The sequence below is a fragment of the Megalobrama amblycephala genome, linkage group LG1 (assembly GCF_018812025.1).
Source record: "Megalobrama amblycephala isolate DHTTF-2021 linkage group LG1, ASM1881202v1, whole genome shotgun sequence".
In the NCBI taxonomy this organism is placed as follows: Eukaryota; Metazoa; Chordata; class Actinopteri; order Cypriniformes; family Xenocyprididae; genus Megalobrama; species Megalobrama amblycephala.
The window spans coordinates 11,700,103-11,721,032 of record NC_063044.1 but is presented as its reverse complement, the minus strand read 5'-3'; the positions used below and the strand labels follow the sequence as shown (position 1 = coordinate 11,721,032).

Here is a 20,930-nt window from a genome sequence, read left to right as displayed (position 1 = left end):
TCACGTTTTTTGTTCAAACTTCATTTATCCACAATGAAGAAGAGCAAAAGTAGAACAGAGCGAGTACAGCAATATGTGTTCTCATTTTAATCTGGGTACATAGTGACCAGAATAAACAGAAATTGGGAATGACAGGATCTAATGCAGATATCTGGGATTACTTCCAGAGGATTTCACTGCATTGCTAAAAGTCACATGCCTGTAACAGGGTTAGGCCATATTTCAGAAGTATTCATTCACATATTAAAAAAAGAGTTTCAACATGGTCTAGATCTTCACACACACTCACACAGACATATACACATCATTGGGATTATCCAATAAAAATGTAGTAAAAAATAATAAATTTCTCTTTCAGCTAAACAAAAATATACTATAAAAAAATACATCTATTTTACAAAGGTATGTGCATAAGCTTGTATAGTTCTTGAGCGGTCAGTTGATTTATGAGGTAAGGCACACCTCAAACAGACTGGCCACTGAGTGCAAACGGTAGAAGATCCCAAACGGCATTCCGATATTCACAACAGCTGCCCACGTTTGGAACTCATAAATGTCCGATCCGACTGTGTCGTCGAACTGAGGCCGGGCTCCAAAGGCAGGCATAATCCAAAGCTACAAAACAGAAATGCAATGTACAGAATTAGAATATAAAACTGATCTGACTGTGATGTTATAAAGACTCAAAAGTCTAGGAGGCATACACATTCAGAATGGAACAAAACACAAGGGTTTTGGAGCGGAATTTTACTGCCAGGCTTGTCAAAATGAAGGCAAATAAGTAGAAAGATCATTAAAATGATCAAGGTGATTTCTCCGCCCTCGGCTTCTTCTAATTTTAAGCTTTGTGTAACAATTAAATAATAATGTTAAAGAATGCAAAGGTACATTAATGAAAAAATATGCAACAATGAGTCCTTTGTGTATGCCCCACTAACTTAATAAAATTCAGATACTTACAATGACATTGCAGAGTAACAGGAAGGCGCAGATCTCCTTAAGGATCCTCCTCTTCCAGGAGAGTCGACCCTGAAACAGCGATAACGGGATGGGTAGCGTGTGAGCTGGAACGATAGAGCTGCTCCGCCTTTCCGGGTCTCTCTCTCTCACGGCCATGACGTTTGCAAAGACGGTGGTTGTCTCCGTCTCTTTGTACGGCTCCCGATGGAGGCCCTTGATGAGGAAGGCATTCTGTAGGCACAGCTGGATCACAGTCAGGATGGCGCAGGCCAGGTTGAGCCCATTTATGTGCCCCTTGACTCCTGATGCCAGAACCGCTACTATGGTGAAGTAACAGATGAGGAACTGGCCCAGGGACGCTCCCACGAGCAGCCCCACATCCAGACTCCGTGTAGGGTTCTTCCCCGACACTTGCTCCCTCTTATCCATGCGGAAGATTATACAACCAACTAGAGTTGTGATGGACATCAGAAGGATGGCGACTATGTTCATGACGTAATGCATTATCAGAGCTTCCTCTGTGGATTCTGGGTTGTTTTTGGCCACGTCCACTTCGTAGACCACAAACGTAGCCAGGCCCGCCACCAGAATGATCAGGCCAGCCACTGGACCAACTAGAACGTCCCATGGGCTGAAGCTCAGTTTGTGGCTATGATGTTCATCCATCTGGCGGCCGACGTTTTTCCACATGACGTAGGCCATGGCTGATGCGAAGAGGCTGTACTCGATGTTGAAGGGGTACAGGTAGTAATAGGCTTTCTCAAAGACATCACACATGTTATGGCTACACTTGCATTCGCTGCTTTCAGCGCGGCCTGAAAGCAAGGCAAACAGAGATGCTCTACGTCAAACATCAAAGAGATGCTCTACGTACCAAATTAAGCATATCGATGAAAGAGGTTTGATTGAGAATTGCAGCTCTGAGAATTGATGCTGATGCCTCATGGCAAACCATTGAGAACTTTACCTTGCATTGTGTCACTGAATCTGTGATCGTTGTTTGAGGAACTGTTGGAGGAAGTTTCCATTGGAGCCACTGTTTGATGGAGTAACTCCTCTGTCACAGCCGTCATCCACACCATAAGGTTCGTAGATAAGGTCAACATCAGACCACATCTACAATGAGAGAGTAAATATTACTTTACAGTGACACTAGCATTCTTGTTCTATAGAAGCATTCATGGGTAGGTTTCATATCAAAACCAAACATTTCCTTGAGCCAACTTTAAAATTTCTTATTGTTCTTATTGCTTCACAACGAGACTTCACACAATGCTACAGTCATTGGGCTAGACGTGTTGATTACAAACAGATCATTTCCTTTACGGATCTGAAAGGGTGTGATCATTTGCCAACATTTGTCAGAATTTCCCATTAATTTCCCTTCCTGACATGCTAAGGTCAAGATGGCAAAAGACAAGGAAATAAAATGACTAAACCATATAACAACCAAAGGATTCACATCCGCATTACATTATCTTGAACCCCAGGACTCACCGTGTGATGATTTGCTGTATCTGTACACAGTCTTTTGCGTGGACCCAGAGGATGTATGTCTGGAACATGGAATAGAGTATATTTAAAAACTTATCTATAAACACAAGAACAAAAACCTAAAAAAGCATGTCCTTCATTGTTTTAACCTACCTGGACAATGACGAACAGAGCTTGCACAGCAGGGAAGGCTATTTTCACAGGCGATTCGCAATGCATACGACCCGCGTAATAAACAATCTTGAAAATATCCATGATTACACTGCAGATGCCAAACAGAACCAGTCCACCTGATGAAGACACAAGCACAATATAAGCACTTGAGACTAGATGTCTACAGAGTATACATGATCTTAGTGAGAACAACCCAAACCGTTTCTTTCTGAAATCTTTAATTCAATTGAATTTGATGAAGACTTACTTCTCAGCCAAACTGGTCCAGCATGACTGTCTTTGTAGAGCACCGCATGGTACACCCGAGAAGTATGGACTTTGTAGTAAACCATCCATACTGTGGTGAGAATGACGAGTAAGATGAGGAAAATCAGAAGGTGAGAAGAGGAGATCTGGATCTTGTTGAAGACGCTTCCGCTCACTATGGCAATTCCCAGGAGCAGGATGTTCAAGGAGATAAATCCAGACAGAAGCCATCCCCAGTTGCGACCCTTCTCCACTGTTTTGAACTTGCCATGGGCAAGTACCGGACTGGCCGTCTCTCCATGGCTGCTAACTTGGATGGTGGATATCTGGTTCTCGATGGCTTCAAGGTCTTCCTTGGTCGTCATGTTGATTGCGTTAGAAGAGCTGTCCACAAGAAAACAAGTCAAATTGTAATTGAGTTCACTAGTCTTCTGGACTTATATAGTATGTGAGGACCTTCCGCAAGTGGACAGCTGTCAAGCAAAATGATTAGAAGCCGTCTAGCTTCCTCAAGCTGTATAAATACTTGAACCCGCATCCAAACAGTCACATGTCCTCTCTTCCGCTTACGTCTAGCTCTGCGTCTGTCCCACATCTGAAGGGGACCTGCATCCTCAACTCTGGCTTGACAATATTGGAAATCTAAAAAGATTTCACCTTTGCTTGCACTGGAGCACAGCCAGCCAATGGCCCTCAACTATTGTGATAACAGTGTTTAACAAGAGAGCTACCTGCACAGCCTCTACTCTCTCTGTTTGGTGACGAAGGAAACGTGAAGTCCTGATCAGACACCCTCAGCTCTGAGTCATCAACAAATATTAAGGTATTATTTACTCCAGTCATATCTGTTTTCAAAATATTAAGCCTTTATTTACTCAGCTTTCCGGAATCATTGCAATACTGAGCCTCACCCAATTTCATTGTAAATGTTTGAGTACAGTTGTATAATTTTAGTTGAATTGTGCATTGTTTCTTTTGTGTGCTTTGAGTGCAATGTATTAATGGTGATTAATAATGTTAACACTAGCAAAACTAAAAGCAGCATTATTATTCATGCTTAGGTAGTTGGCATTTATATATTCAAATTTATATCATTTAACAGGCACTTTTTTCCAAAGTGACTCGCAACAATATTAGCAGCATTTCAAGAGTAAACAGTACAAAAGCTAGAGCAGAATTTTCTAAGACTATTTGGCATATAGATTTAGCAGATGCATTTAAAAAAGCACTTGCAAGAGAGTAGTATAGCACAAGTGATACTGATATGTGTGTCGTTTAGTGTCCTTCACTTACCACGAGTAGAAACCGCTGGCCTTCTGAGGATCGAGCCACTTCATGGCATATATATTCACTTGCTGACACAATGATTTATTGTAGTAATGCTGAAGGACCTGTAACCTGTCAGACACAACACATAGTACACAAATAATTAAAACAAAATGTATGAACTATTTCTCGTCAGGGATGCACTGTGCAATTAAATAATAAATCTTCAGACATCAGTGGAGCTGTGTATGATAATGATACGAACATCATGATATATATGGCATGCATATATAACTCCCATAAATAACATTGATGCAATTATTAATTCAGGTTTTAATGACTGGTAACTCACAGGGGCAGTGTAAAATATATATTAACAATTCTCTACATTTAAAGGCACAACTGTAACAACATTAATTTTGAGAAAATAACTTATTTATATAGTATTTCATGTTAGAACATGAATATTATTTAGCCATGCACCCAGAGATGGGCAGTATTTCTGATACATGTATTTCAAATACATATTTCAAATACAAAATAGTATTTTGTAATTTGTATTTGATAGGGTTGATGAAAATGGCTTTGTATTTTGTATCAAAATACTTTAGTGTTTTGTATTTTTGTATTTTTAAAATACTGTAAAATACTTTGTAAGAAGTCTATGTGATGACGTCATAAAAATGCGGCCTCTGATTGGTGCTTACTCAGCGGTTTGCCCAGACTTGTTGAGTTCAGAACAGATGTTAAGTTTTGGTGTTCGTTTTAGTAGCCTAGGGAAAATAGTTTAATTTACATAATTTTCTTGAAAACTATTATACCGAGCAGCAGCCCCCTATACTTATTATCAATCAATTGATTAATTAGTTAGATACTAGTTGCTATGAATACAGGAGCCATCAGTTGTCTTCTTATGAATGAGTTGTTTGTCAGTGTGAGTCAGTGTTGCTGATGCAAAGTAGGCCCTTTGTTACCAAACACCAAGTAACTAAATTAGGATACAATTATAAGTCATTCGCAAACTGTTAAAAATTAAACTGTTGGTTACTTTAAAACTAACCTTCATCTGGGAGATCACAGGGATATGTGAATATTTGATCTGTTAAATCCAGCCGACAGAGGTCACTTATTTAGTCCTTGATTTTGTGGAATCATGGGATGTGTTGTTTTCATGTCTACAGCCAGTGGAAATCTAGGGCCTGCACAGTTTCAAAAATGAGCAGGTCCCACCATAAACTGTGTTTAAGCCTCAATTCAGGGAACTTTGGTTTGTAAATCTCACATTGGCTCCGACCTGGCGGACACTAATGGATCACGAGACCCTTTTTATGACTATTTCGATAGATTCCTGAACATGTCCTTCGCGACTTCAAAGGGGCTGCGGCCACCTCGGATCGAGTCACCACGAGCCAGGCCCGCATTCCAAACAGCAATAAAAGAGAAAATACACGCACGCACACAGACACGCACACAGACACGCATGAAGATTATATGCACAAGTTTCCTGTCATCAAGACTGCGTCACCGACTCTCTTTTTTGTTTTCCGGTTATCTTAGGCTCAAGTTAAACCCTTGCTTTGGAAAACCCGCCTTTCGGAAAGGACCAATCGCTCCAAGCCAACGCTCTGAAACCCTGAAACTCTATCACAGCAACTGAACCCATGCAAGTATTAACTTCTTTAAGATTTGTGTATTAAGTTTTCTTGCTGGCTCTCGAAGGTTTAACTATTTGTAATTTGCCACTGTTTTGATCACCTCTGTTTTCTTGACTTTACTTTCGTTTTCTATACCTTTGTAGTACTTGTGTCTATTTAGCCGTATAACCTTTGTATTATCGATTTCATATATTAAACACATTATTCATGCTCGATTGCTCTGTTGCTCATTCAACAAAAAACAGGTCACTTTAACGTTTTTCGATCCAGCACCATTGCTTTACGCTTTGATGCTAGAATAGGAAGTTCATTCTCGTGGCCAGAGAATAATCTTTCTTTTTATAATCGTCTGTGAGGAGCTAACAGTTTGCTGGACAAACTAATATAGTTTCTCTAAATAATTATTTAACCAGAACTAATCATATATTTAATTGATTATAATTCATTGTAATTAATTCACAATATATGTTTCATTCCCCCTTTGGGTCGATATATGCATCATAATTAATCATAAGGCTTTATGATTTATTATATTCATATATTTCATCCATAAATTGATTAAACCTGTACAAATACGTTACAGAAAAGAATAGGGATGGGACTCGGGCAGAAATCATGTTCATGGATGAGATTATTAACGTTACTGTAGTATGAAGCAGAGCAGCGCGAGTGATGTTGGAGCTGAACGAGACCGCTGGAGTGATTGATAATGAGAGAAGAGCGCAACATGTCTCGAGAACAGTAACTTTTATTATGCTGCCATCGCTGCTTCTGCTTCTTGTGGTCTAGCGTATGTGGGGTAATGCAGCACTGTTTATCATATTAGATACATTTGTGTGTTGAAAGTTGCTATAATGCTACTCTCTGTTTTCGCTTGGCAGCTGCTATGAGACACTTGTTGCACACTGTAGTAAGATAGATTGATATTAGTCATGGTAAAACATGGTACTCGCTGTAAATCAAGAAAACAAGCTTTAAACAAGAAGCTATATAACATGATTAGTTTTCAGTCGATGAATGAATCAAAACAGTTCCTCCTCTGTCTAATAAAACATATAATATGTTTTATTAGACAGATGAGGAATATAATGCATCTTTGGTGTCATGGTTTCTACAAAATAAAACAAAATAAAAGGGTGTGATGTCATTGATAGGCGACGCACGGACACGGTCTGTGTCCTGGTTAAAATTGCTTATTTCTCTGGATTTAAACATTCTTGGAAACATTTGAGATAATGTAAGTACACAAGTCAACAAAATATATAACATTGTTCTAGTGTTTTTTGGATATTTTAATCTAAAAATCCTACATATTTGTGCCTTTAACTGGTTACATATGTTAGATTTATTGCATGACTCGGGCAGAGAAAAGCTGGTGATATCAAACATTGTTTATTTAATCAGCTGAGTTAGTGTAATGGTGAAGGGATAGATCAAATAGGCCAACTGATTGCGAAGAAATTTCATGCTCCCTTGTAAAAGTATTTTTTAGTATTTTTAAAATACAAAAATACAGTAGTTTATTTTGATACATGGTGTGGCTGTTGTATTTTGTAGTTTATTTTGATACATTTAAAATTAAGGTATTTTGTATTTTATTTTAAAATACATTTTTGCCCACCCCTGCATGCACCACATGACACAAAAAAGGTTTGAAATGATAAAACATTTAATATTACGTTGCGATTGTCAAACATTAGTGGGTCATGTTAATAATATTCTTGAATAGTATTAAGATGAATTTGAGGAGAACAAACTTAATGTATCCACAAAAAAAATAAATAAAAAAAAATGCCGTTTTAACTAAAATATGTTACAACTCTAGCATATTTTTGCAGATATCGTGGTTTTATGCATTATTTGCACCTCTTAAGCGTTTTGGAGACACTTTAATTGGATTTATATGAACTAATAATCTATTAAACAACAATCATTTTCTTAATGTTGTTTATGAATATGTGTGTATGTTTTGGGAGCAGTGCTCTTTTGCAAGAAAGTCTTTCTTTCATTAAATAATGTATTATTTTCAATCCCAAATGGGAAAAAGATTGCGTTTTGTAAGAACGGAGCTGAAGCCACACCCTCACGAGCTGCAACGCGCGCGTCTGAGGTGTCCTTGGAAACTCCAAGCGCCTCAAGCGCGTCGCAGCCGGTCAGGGGTTTAGACCTAATGCACAGCGCCCGTGAAAGAGTGATGGAGGCTGAGGTTCGAGATCACCATGAATGACAAATACCACAAGGCAGCTCGAGATGGCTACCTTGACTTGCTTAAAGAAGCGACGCGGAAGGATCTGAACGCTCCGGATGAGGATGGCATGACACCGACGCTATGGGCCGCGTACCACGGCAACCTGGACGCGCTGCGGCTGATCGTCGGGAGAGGGTAAGACTGCGCGTCATTGCCTAAATTTACAGTTACACGAACTGGGGTTGTTCGTAGTGTTACAGACGATTAACCCATATGTTTGCATGTACGCCTCATGTGAGATAGCATCACACAGGAACCGGCATTGGTCACAGTCATATCATCACACCCCAATGATGGTGTCACGACGGATGATTCTTCACAGCTGATGATTCTATTGAGTTAATTGCGTGTGGAGCATGCAGTTCTCAATTCTCCAATCTACTTCCTTAAATCTTTACTCGTGATGTTTATGGTTATGTAATATTTCTTAAGGTTGCAGAGGCCATGTCATTACTGCGGTCATATTTCAACCATAAATGGTAAGGTTTATTCAGTGTAAAACGTTTTATAAAGTTACCCCAAAACGTACTTCTGGTAACATATAATCTAACTGGTTTTATTCAGGTCAAAAACATTTTGTAGAACAGAATCAACACTGGCCACATTTGATGCAAGTCACACACTGTAGAAAAAATTAACTGCACTTTATGACACTATCAAGCATAAAAAACACATTCTTATTTAAAAACTAGGCTACTATTGCTTTTGTACTGGTGTTTGTTGTTATTTCATTTTTTTTTTTTTTTTTTTTTTTTTTAGTTCCTGTAGCTCTGATCTGTTTTTATACTGGTATTTTTTTGCCATTTTTCTCCCCATGTTTTTGAGTTCCTGTAGCTCTGTGATCTGTTTTTACTGTTTGTTTGTTTTGTTTTTTTGTCTTTTTTAAGTTCCTGTAGCTCTAGTGATCTGATTTTGTACTGGTATTTTTTGTTTTTTCATGTTTTTTAGTTCCTGTAGCTTTAGTGATCTGTTTTTGTACTGGTATTTTTGCCATTTTTCCATGTGTTTGAGTTCCTGTAGCTTTAGTGATCTGTTTTTGTACTGGTATTTTTTGCCGTTTTTTCATGTTTTTGAGTTCCTGTAGCTCTAGTGATCAGTTTTTACTGTATTTTTATTTTTATTTTTTTTAGTTCCTGTAGCTTTAGTGATCTGTTTTTGTATTGGTATTTTTGCCGTTTTTCCATGTGTTTGAGTTCCTGTAGCTTTAGTGATCTGTTTTTGTACTGGTATTTTTTGCCGTTTTTCAATGTGTTTGAGTTCCTGTAGCTCTAGTGATCCGTTTTTACTGTATGTTGTCTTTTTTTAGTTCCTGTAGCTTTAGTGATCTGTGTTTGTACTGGTATTTTTTGCAAAAATGTTTGTTTTTGAGTTCCTGTAGCTCTAGTGTAGCTCTGTCATTTTTACTGATATATATATATATATATATATATATATATATATATATATATATATATATATATGAGATATTTTTTTCTCCATGTTTTTGATTTCCTGTAGCTCTAGTGCTCAATGATTAATGGTATTTGTTGGCCTTTTTAGTTCCTGTAGCTCTAGTGATCTGTTTTGTGTTATTTTTGCAGGTTTTTCATGTTTTTGAGTTCTTGTAACTCAACTGGTAGCATGCCATTTGCAACTCTAAGGTCATAGGTTCGATTCCCTGTTAATGTATGGACTGATTAAAAATGTATACGTTGAATCCACCTTAAGACAGATATACTGCCCTCGTTACTTCTTTGTGGGCCTTATTTGTTTGCAGTGTCATTTGAGTCCTTTTATCACTAAGGATGCATTAACAATTCCGCATGATTTGATTGAAGGCTACTCTGTTAATGCCGATAGAAGGCAGATAAAAGCTAATACACAAAAGCTTTCATCAGACCTGACCTGGTTTCCTCTGTGGACCTAGCGACCCTTTATAAAAGCTCCTAATTGTCAAAAGTTCTCCCACTGCCCGGCAGTCCTGAATGGATAATCGGACTGTTTGACCATTGAAAGCCACTGGCTATCATGTGATCTCCACATAAAGCAAAGCAAGCATAGCATTTCTGTGTTAGAGCCAACTTATGCCCATGTACACATAGGGATTCAGTAATTAAGCCCTTCATTTGGGTGTTTCTTTTCGGTAGTGATTAAGTCAGTGCATCGCATGGATCCCTGAAGCATGAATTCCCACAATAAATCCCACTCTTTACAGAAAATAAAAGGTTTTCAAGAGGTCATTAGTGCATTACCATACATGAGAACAGAGTCTGACTCATGATGAATCATGCTATAAGAAGTTGCTAAAAATGGGGAAAGTAAGATGATTGTAAAAATAGTAATGACAGTAAAAATAGACATTTATGGGTGGTGGAGATAATATAGCAGTCATTTGTTAAGTGATGTTAGGAGATAACATATGATATTATATAATAGCCCTGTTCCAGTAATTTTATAATATCCTGACAGTCATACATCTTATTATCTGACATTATTAGTGTGGGTAAAAATGACAGTTCATAACTCACGGCTGACAGCTGCAGTACATGTCTGATTGTTCTGGATAAGGATCTATAAGAGTTATATAGGACAATACATGTATGTGGTAATATATGTGATGGAAGTACTGGCATGCAAAAAATCAAGGTCAGGCAGGTTAGCGGGTCATAATCTGAATTCTGGCTTGACCCAGTACAGCACACAGCTCCCTTTGCTAACTGTGAAAACCTTGCAGCTTTTCTCATCCATAATGCATCACTGCAAGGCTTCACCCGTCACCCATCAAATATTAATTAGGCTCAGCCAGCACTAGCTGCAGAAAACAAAGATGCAGCTTAACTGCACAAACAATATATATGTCATAGTATTATATTATATTATATTAAACTGATTTTTATACTCACTATATTGCATTGTTACTTTTTAAAATAATATTTTTTAAAATGTATTTATGTGTGCAGCTCAGTTAAAGAAGAAGAAATAAATCAACTCAATCTCTGAGGCCTGGTTTCACAGAAAGGGTTTAGATTAAGCCAGGATTAGGCCTTACTTCAATTATGACATTTAATATTTTATACATTTAACATTTTATAAAGCTACTTAAGCTACTACTTAGAGAAAAAAAAAAAAAACATGACTAATGTGCATCTTGAGATAAAACAATGGAACTGACATAATTTATGTCAGTGCAAGTTGCTTTCAGTTAAAACAGCTCAAACATGCATTTTAGTCTGGGACTAAGCCTTGCCTTAGAAACTGGGGTCTAAGTAGTCTAAGTAGCCTATAGGAGGGTCTGTACTGCTCAAAAGTAAAGCAAAACAAAGTTTCAATCTTGAGTTTAGTTTTAAATGATCCAATTATTATATCGTAATACATCACATGGTATTTAGTCATAATGCAAAGTGTATCGTATACCAAGTAGTAATAACATCAATTATCTAAGGGAAATGTGATATCTAATTAGCTTTTTATACTGTTGTCTCTGTATGATTTGTTTGTAGATCTGTCATCACAACACTTCAGTGAACCAGATTTGAATGATTTTGTGCTTAAAATGCATTATCTGGAATGAATAGTAAATAGTATGTTGTTTCTAGCGGTCATAGATAAGCAAATTATGGCATGTGACATTAATTCCGAAATTAGCTTCTTTGTTGATCAGGCCTGTAGTTATGCAGGAATTTAGTGTGACATCACCTGCGAAACTCTATCATTCTTCCTAGTAAGGAGACACCCCGTGAGTTACCTCTTATTCAGGCAGGTGATCAAATTACAGATCCAGTGCTCTGGATCGGCATTAGCAGAGAGGACCCTGGATTACTGGCTTATATAAGAAAACATTGCTTTATGAAATTGTATGCGTTATAGAACACACCTGTTTGCTCTTTTATGACATTTGATGATTTTAGATAGCAAATGCGCAGAGCAAGTTGTTTCAGTATCACAGACCTATGCATTATTTACTGGCCTTCATGGATGACAAGCCACAGCTGAAAACATAATCAAAAAATCATGGGATTGCCAGTGTTCTCAGCTATTCTTGGGGTATAAAACAAGTGATAATGACAGCCTTATCCAGTTTCACCTAACACATGAAAGTGTGAATTATGTTGCCATGTTATGTATTAAATATAACTTAGATTATATAACCTATATTACAGGTCATATGATCTGAGTCAGAGGTCCTGAATCCTGTTCCTGGAGATCTACATACCTGCAGATTTCAGTCTTAATTAGCTCAATTAGAATCTTAATTAGCTAATTCAGAAGTGTTTGATCAAGGTTTGAACTGAACTTTGCAGGAAGGTAGATCTCCAGGAACAGGATTCAGCACCCCTGTTCTGAGTAGTAGTTTCATAAAGGTCACAGTTTAATGTCACACCTGATATGGATCTATCATGGCTCTACTTTCAGGGGGAACCCAGACAAGTGTGACATATGGGGAAACACGCCACTCCACCAGGCTGCCTCCAATGGCCATCTCAACTGCCTGTCCTTCCTGGTGTCGTTTGGTGCCAATGTGTGGTGCCTGGACAACGACTACCACACGCCTCTGGACATGGCTGCCACCAAGAACCACATGGATTGCGTACGCTATCTGGACTCCATCGCTGCCAAGCAGACAGCCCTCAACCCAAAGCTAGTAAGCAAACTGAAGGACCGGGCTTTCCGTGATGCTGAACGGCGCATCAAGGAATGTGTTAAACTGCAGCAGAAGCACCGCCGGCGCATGGAGCGTAAATTTCATAGAGAGACAACGGAAGCATCAGTCTCGGATGCTATGAGCTTCTCCAGCTACGCCAGCAGCACCCTGAGTCGCAAGTTACACCACTTCAACACTGCCACTAATGTGCCATACTCCCAGGTCAGATTTCTCAAATTGCTCTGCAATACTTAAAGGTGCTAAAGAGGATGTTTTGTTTTATACATTTTTGCAATATTACTTGAAACTGTCTTTACTAACTGATAAAATACTATTTATTAGGTGCACTGAAAGTAATAATATTAATATACATCATCTGTGCACGAGGTAGGGCCTTAAAAACATCAGCCAATCGTTTACGCGATCATCGTGTAAACGATTGGCCCTCTGGCTTGTCAATCACTGCCATGACGATCCATGTGAGAGACGTGCGCGGCTGCGCGCTCCAGTAACTTTCCACACTCCACAGGCATCGCATGCAATGTTTTTGTCAGGAGACAGGAGTAACAACTGCAGATTATGAGTTACCTGCGGTGAGTCCGACATAATGAATCCACTAAGTGTGTGTGCGGCTTTAAGTGTAAGGCCGATTATGAATGTAAATTGATACTTATGACTGATCGCGCTCAAACGCGTCCAGTCAGAGCCAGTTGCTTTCAGTCTGCGATTACAGTCGGTGTTCAAATTCCATGTGAAAGTGTATAAATCTGCTTCAGGAGCAGGAAACAATCGCTGTATGTTGAGCATAGTCAGAATGTTTTAGCTAGTCGTTAAATGTGTGCCCGGCTTAATAACACAGCGAATGCCGGTGGTAAACACTCGTGTTCAAATACTCATGCACAAGTTTTGGGAGGCATTCCCTCTAAATGAGCTGTGAAGGAGGGGGGTTGTTCTTACCCATGCGCTCATTTTAAAAACTCAGTCGACAAAAAGAACCTCTTTAGCACCTTTAAATATTTGATGTTTAGTTACAAACCACAGTCACTGAATCAGATTTTTACCAATTTTTTGCCAACTTTGTTGCTCTAGGCTACTCTCCATGCCACAGCCAGGGGCAAAACTAAGATCCAAAAGAAGCTTGAGAAGAAGAAGCAAGGTGATGGGACATTCAAGATTTACGAAGATGGCAGGAAGAGTGTCCGTTCTTTATCTGGCCTACAACTAGGCAATGACGTCATGTTTCTGAAGCAGGGTACGTACGTCAACCCTAAGGACCGTTCTCGTCGCAACATACGTGACATGTTCCCCAGTGACAATGAGGATGCCGTCTCACGTGCCATCAGTGAACCCGACCTGCATGGTCAAGATGTGGACTACTCAGAGATCAGCACAGACTCAGGCCACGACTCTCTCTTCAACCGTCCTGGCCTGGGTACCATGGTTTTCCGCCGCAACTACGTGAGTGGTGGACTTTTTGGCATCGGTAGCAGAGATGAAGGCAGTCTGGCAGGCAGCGAACGGGTCGATAATGTGCGCCTGCACAGCCGGATGCATCGTGTGCCCAGTCTGGATGACGACAGCATTGGAAGCGCCCACAGCCTACAAGAGAGGAATGTGCAGGAGCTGCCATGGGATGAAGTTGAGCTGGGGCTGGATGACGATGATGAGCCTGACACTAGCCCATTGGAAGTGTTCCTGGCCACACAAAACATGAACGAGTTCGTTCCTATCTTCAAAAGAGAAAAGATTGATCTTGAGGCCCTGTTGCTGTGCTCCGATAGTGACCTCAAGAGCATTCACATCCCCTTGGGGCCCCGCAAGAAGATCATAGACACCTGCCAGCGCCGACTGGAGACCATTGAGGACCCAGGTTGCATTGAAGATACTGAGTTGTGAAGTTCTTCCATTAATGTCTGTTTTTACCTCCAAGAATGTTAAAGTAAGAGTTTACAGAACCATTGTACCATGTTTTTTTTTTTTTTTGAAGATGGCAAAAGTTACTTTGTCAACATTTTGCCAATGAAACAGAAGCCTAAACAAGCAGTGTACAATCCTGCTCCTGAAGGGTCACCTTCCTGCAGAGTCTAGCGCCAATGTAACTGGTATGACTCCACCCACCTACAGCGGGATTCGAAACGGCATGGGAGGCGGGTGCGCTAACAAGGAAGCTAAAGACCACAGTCTCTAGGATGCCTCTTGAGGCCAGGGGAGTGAGGTTTACATGCACAGCTCTTACTAGCTTGCTTCTGTTACACTCACCCCTCTAAATCTCTCTCCCATTTGGGTCACGGCACCAAATGTAACCGGTCTTACTCGACCCACTCAGAGCGGGATTCAAACCAGTGTTTCTGTCATGGGAGGCGGGCGCACTAACAAGGACGCTAAAGACCACAGTCTCTAGGGTCAGTTGCTAGTGCGCCTTTTGAGGCCAGGGGAGTGAGGTTTACATGCACAGCTCTTAACTGGCTTGCTTCTGTTACACCACTACACTTGCCTGGAACTTTCCAGTGATCCCAAAGACCTCTTTTAGCTAGTTCAGGTGTGTTTATTAGGGAAATCTGCCCCCAGGAGCAGCATTGAACACCCTTGGCCTTGGCCTAAATCAACTCTAAATCAGGCAGAAATCAAAACAACCTGTGATATGAAGAAAGAATCTCTTGTAATAACTCAATAAAACTTTTATAGTAGAGGTTTATAGTGCACCAATGTTGAAATAGCTGGAAGACTATATTACCTCTGTAACTGACACAAACAGCGCAATATGCATAAAAATGGTAATTAAATTCAGATGTAATGGTTTTCACGTGTCATGTGGCAAATGGAGAGCGAAAATGAGGTCACATCTCATTTCACGCACTCCTAGTCATATGCTGTGTTCCAGACAGGGTTGGACCTGGGAATATCCCAAATTAAATGTCCCACTTCAGACCTTAGTGATGTTGACCACATGATGTCGCCATGACACAATGAGAGCATATCTCGTTTTTGTGTCAATTATGGCAAAAACAGAATAAAAATAAAATCGCTTTGAAAACAAAAAGCAAAAAGGAAGGTATCATTACATAAACTTAATGTCTAATGTTAAAGTTTATTTTTACGTTATGCTCATTGGAAGGAGGACTTGCCGACATCTTGGAAGTTACGTCAAGTAACGATTCTCGCTGAGGTCGGGGTTGATCGATGTACACTGAGTTCACACACCGAATGTCTGACTTTGAGTGCTGTTCCAGACGTTATTTCCAAGAAGGTGGGAAAAATCCAAATTCCGATCTGTCTGGAATGCAGCATTATAATATTTCTGCCCCCATGGGGCATATTTCTCAGTGCCTGCACATTTCTATACAAAATGTCAGTTAAGACATAACTTGCGTGTATAATTTTACAAATGTTTCATAATTCCTTGTTAGACATGCAAAGATCAGTATATGCTACACAACATGGTAGTAATTGTAGCTGTGCTATTCTTGTTAGTTATACACAGGGAGATTTGGATACATGATGTAAGCCATTACAGCATTTTCTAGTCATTGGACAGCTGAATTGTGAGCTGTAAATGGTGAAATGTACATTAAATTGATTTTTGTTGCTGTTGTGGGGACTGTATGTAGCGTTTGTCTACACCCGCACATTATGTTACACGTAATGTTTACATGTATCTGGCCATAACACGTTTTTTGAAACACGAGTAATTGGATGTGTTGTGTGATGCATGGTTGAGTTAGCTTACACAGAGAGCCCTTTGTTGATCCTGGAGCTTTAACTTGCAGAGAGAAGAACTCATTACCACTGAGACATTTCGTTTATCACAACAGAAGTTTTTTTGTTGAACAGAAGTATATTGTCAGTAAACAGTATGGTTCATGCACAGGTCTGCAGTACAGCACGTACTTTAAAGTCCATCTTTGATTGAATTATAACATGTCTTCCTTCAATATTTATTGCTACAAAAAGCATTTACAGCCATGTTTTATAGCGCATACATCAAATTTATTTATAATGACATTTGCTGGTATGTAACTATTAAACCAATTCATAATCTTGCAATTTTTGCAAAATGTGGTTTTGTTTGTCTGATTGTTGTTCTTGTTTGGGGGGAGGGTTTAAAGATATGATTAATGTATTAAACTTTTAAGAAAATAGTAATTTTGGTAAGTATTAACGAACTGCATCTTTTGTTTCATGCTACAGTATTTCCTTGCAGTATTCCAAACTGCAATAGGTAGGGTTCAGCACACTTTTATTACATGTGTGATCTCTTACAGGGCTGTTCAAAGCTGTAAATGTCATGACTGTAAAAATGAACAAAGATGTTATCTGCAATAACCTCAATAATCCCATTCCATATAGGACAATAATTATGCTTAATATATGAAATATATACAGCTGTCACCAATCAGAACTGCACTCCTAATAAGAGAAAAACAGGGTGTTATTTTATTCTCTAGTTCTTTAGAAAACCATCTTTGTACTGGTGGTTTAAAGCGATTTTTCAGTCCTATTCCTTGAGACCCACAGCACTGAATATTTTGTATTTGTGTTTTCCTTATTTAAAAATTTTACCAGATTCAGATCATCAGCTCATTAGGAGAGAGCTTCATGAACTGAACTGAGCATGTCAGATAAAAAAAGACAAAAATGTGCAGTTATGGTTCCCTAGGACCAGCATTAAAACAACTAAGGGACAAGAAGCAAACGTACAGAACTAAAGAACCTGCAAGGTGACACCAAGAACCATTTTAAAGAGCCATTTAGCAACTCAAGAACCCTATAAAGCCAAAACAACTTGCTGAACAAGTATCGCTGAAGAATCTTTATTTTTAAGGGTGAATAACAGTATGTCAAGCAGAGTCGGTTTTCCATGGCAAGAATACAGAATTTAAAGGTGTCACCACAAAATCAGTTTTAATCTGATATCAAGAGATTTCTTTGATATTTCAAAGGTAAATGTTGTCACAACAACTTCACAGGGGATTATGTTATATAAACACTGGCAATTGCACATAGTACTAGTTATTTATTTCTTCAAATGCAGGTTTGAATTAAACTCCCAGAATTTAACCTGGTTTAAAAATGGTAATGAAATGCAATATTATAGCCAAAAACTCAGATAACCATGCTTTTATTTTTTATCAAGAGAAATACAATTGTGTGGTATGAAAGTACAGAAAATTTAGCATGTGTGAATTTTCCATAACAAAATACTTTTTTTACCACAAGCGTGCACTTTTTTTTATTTACTTATTAATTTCTGCAGATTTAAACATCAGTGACTGTTAAAAAGCCGTATCTTTTAGAAGTTGTCACATTCAGGTTATTTTGTCATCACATCCAGATTCAGATCAGCTGAAACCTGTCATGCATTAAAATCAGTTTCATCATAAACAGGATTTACGAAATGCACTCCTGACTGGGTTAGGGTTATTGAGTTCATTGTCTCTGTCCCGTACAGCCCTGGTACTTCTGGCATCATAGTCGGCTTGTCAAACATTGGGTTGTCATAGCCATGGTCCAAGGAGCCACCCAGCTCCCCAATTTCACTATTGTTCTTCCATATGCTGATTGAGGGGATACTAGGCATTCTGGGTATCTTAACAATGCCACGCCGATAGAGGAGAATAACGCCTGCAAGTAAACCCACTCCAATCAGGGAGCCCAGCACTGCACCGACCACTACGCCCACACTGTTTCCAGCTACTTCACTGCTGCTCGCCCCTGATGATGCCTGGAACTCTGCACTGTTGATCCCAATGTTTGAGCCATGGCTGTGCACATCGTTCACTATGTCACGAGCAAGAGCTTCAGCCAGCTTCCCGGCTTCCTGACCCGTTTTCTGGTCCAGAAGCAGCACTTGGATCTCCTGAGTGGCTACGAAAGGAATCACTCCCAGCAGTCTCTGCTCTTTTGACACTTTCGACATGGCCATCAGTAGAGACTCATATTTAGGTAGGTTGAGAAAGAGGTGCTGCAGCCGTTGACGATACGACTCAAAGTTGAAGTTCGAAGAGAACTGAACGTTCACAACGGCGCCACAAACATCGCAGCAATGTCCCAATGGGTGCAGGGGTTTCTTGCACTCCAACGGATCGCATTTCACATTTGCACAGATCACGTCACGATTTTTAGAGTTATCACAGATGCATCCTGTGATATCGCTGCAGCCTGAACCACCAACGCTAAGGGATGAGGAGCCATGGAACTGCAGCTTGCCTGAACTGGATGACAGGTACTGAGAAAACTCAGAGCTGCTGGTGAACTTTTTCCCAAGTACAGACACACTCTTCACAGGCACATCATGATCACATGAAACGTCCACACGGAATGAGGTGGCCTCTCGAAATACAACGTCGTCATACTGGCACGGGACACTCTCCTCATGGACGGAAAACTGATAGGTACCTCTGTGCAGGTCGTCGATAGTGGTCGCAGCCACCCACAGCGATGGGTCGAACCATTTCAGAGATTCAGGGTCTTTGAACTGTGCCGTGACCCCAGATCCACAACCAGGCTCTCCACCCTCTCTCACAGAAAACCCCGCACCAGACGCCAGAATCAGTTGTCCGTCCACTGGCAAACTCATTGCAGTGATAGTGTGAGCCGTTTCTACATACACTGATACTTTCCTCTGAGCTAAAAACACAATTTGATCATTACCACAGGGTACAGAGCCTTTATCCCAGTTGGTCGCGTTTTCAAAATTAGTGTCTGGAATCCATTGTTTGTAGAGTGCATTAGCAAATGGTAAAATGCAGAGGAAAAGCAGGACGTTGTGTCGAAGAGCCATCGTGAAAGGAATGAGAAGGAAGAAAAGCAGAGTGACCTTTGGTCTGTCACTAACCGTGCGACTGTCACATGAGAGTCCAAGCTATAACTTAGTAAAAAATTCACAAGAGCTATTTTGTCAGTAAAACATCTACTACAGTGACAATAAAGGAACACATTAGGAGTGTAAAATATTTAATAGGCCAACTGCTGACCCTCTATTGCTTACTTTTACCCAGTGGGGTTCACGAAAAACATGACGTATAGGAAAGGAGAAAAAGTGCATTGTTACATTACCTCCCTCTCTCTGTCTCTCTCTTTCATTTCCTCTTAAATGTTTTGATGTCATGTTGCCAGACTGTAATATCATATTACTTCAGTATATAGTGGTACGGAAAGACGCCGTGAGCCATTTCCACCATTCTGCTAACTTCGCCAGACTTAGCCATTGAATTAGATTAGCCCCATAACTTCAACCACCACACACCATCTCTTCAAAACATTGCCCTCTGAAGACTTGACAGCCAATTCGATGCCAGCAAACCCAAATATGCAAAATGATTGACAGGCAAATAGTGCTTCTGATTGGCTAAAACATACAGGTTATTTCAGAGATGTGGCAGGTAATGGAGTGTTTCTCCATGCCATTTAAAAAACATACAACACCTTGCAGGATAAACATATTGATTTACTACAAGTTTCCCAGGTACCTTTTTCTCTCCCTATCTCATGGATATTGTATATTACTAAAAGGCTCCTCAGTTACACAGAAGTATGCAATATAATTAAAAACTGATTATATGGAGATATGATTGAAATATTTTAGCCCTGCCATGCATCACTTAACCGTGTCACTACACCAATTTGTTATTAAGTTGAACTAAACCTCTCAGTATCACCACATGAATTAATACCTTGAATTAAATAACCAACTAGCAACAGACAAATAGCTTACCCTGATACAGAATACAGTATACAGCAATATACAGTATATACATATCGGGTAGGGCGATATATGGATATATGGCCTACTAAATAGCAAATCTCAACTGCTCGATTGCTTGTGTCGTCACAAAATGTAAACTATGTTATCACCCAGCTCCAATCTGCCAAATTCAACTCATAAGGCATAAAAACTTATATTATTATAGATATTATAAACATTAACATCATGATTTTCTGTAAAGCTGATTTGAAACAATGTGAACGCACAATACAAATAAATTGGACTTGACTAAAAAAGGGAATGTTTACTTAAAACACCTGATATCACGAGAAGAACTTTGTCGAGTCTTTACTCTAGTTTCAGAACAGCTTATCACTTCTATTGTGTCTGTATTAGTAATAAAAACCTTATGTTTGAGCAGGAGCGGTGCTGAAGCTGCGTTGTCATCGTCATGACTGTATTTTTCTAACCGTCGCTAGTCAGATAATCGACCAATCACAATCGTTTCTGAACACTGGAGAATATGTTTAAAAATGATTTTATGAAATTTCTGTGGTAGAT

The 20,930-nt window shown here is 39.5% G+C and overlaps 2 protein-coding genes across 3 annotated transcripts; one reads left to right on the top strand and one right to left on the bottom strand.

Annotated features, from left to right (window-relative positions):
- otop2 (otopetrin 2) lies at positions 1-20,862 on the bottom strand. 2 transcript variants are annotated; one of them, XM_048181909.1, is made up of 8 exons: positions 20,776-20,862; positions 4,168-4,272; positions 2,876-3,258; positions 2,608-2,744; positions 2,458-2,516; positions 1,928-2,076; positions 961-1,775; positions 1-615 (listed from the first exon to the last, which is right to left on the bottom strand). In XM_048181909.1, exons 1-8 carry the CDS (start codon positions 20,820-20,822, stop codon positions 445-447), a joined length of 1,866 nt encoding a protein of 621 aa, XP_048037866.1. In that variant the 5' UTR covers positions 20,823-20,862; the 3' UTR covers positions 1-444. The 2 variants fall into 2 exon arrangements, with proteins under 2 accessions (XP_048037866.1, XP_048037874.1); XM_048181917.1 differs by lacking the exon at positions 20,776-20,862 and adding an exon at positions 5,201-5,331.
- On the top strand, positions 7,859-16,708 carry ush1ga (Usher syndrome 1Ga (autosomal recessive)). The gene is made up of 3 exons (XM_048181929.1): positions 7,859-8,178; positions 12,436-12,886; positions 13,754-16,708. The coding sequence occupies exons 1-3, from the start codon at positions 8,015-8,017 to the stop codon at positions 14,558-14,560; spliced, it is 1,422 nt and encodes a 473-aa protein (XP_048037886.1). The 5' UTR covers positions 7,859-8,014; the 3' UTR covers positions 14,561-16,708.
- Positions 20,863-20,930: the final 68 nt, after the last annotated feature.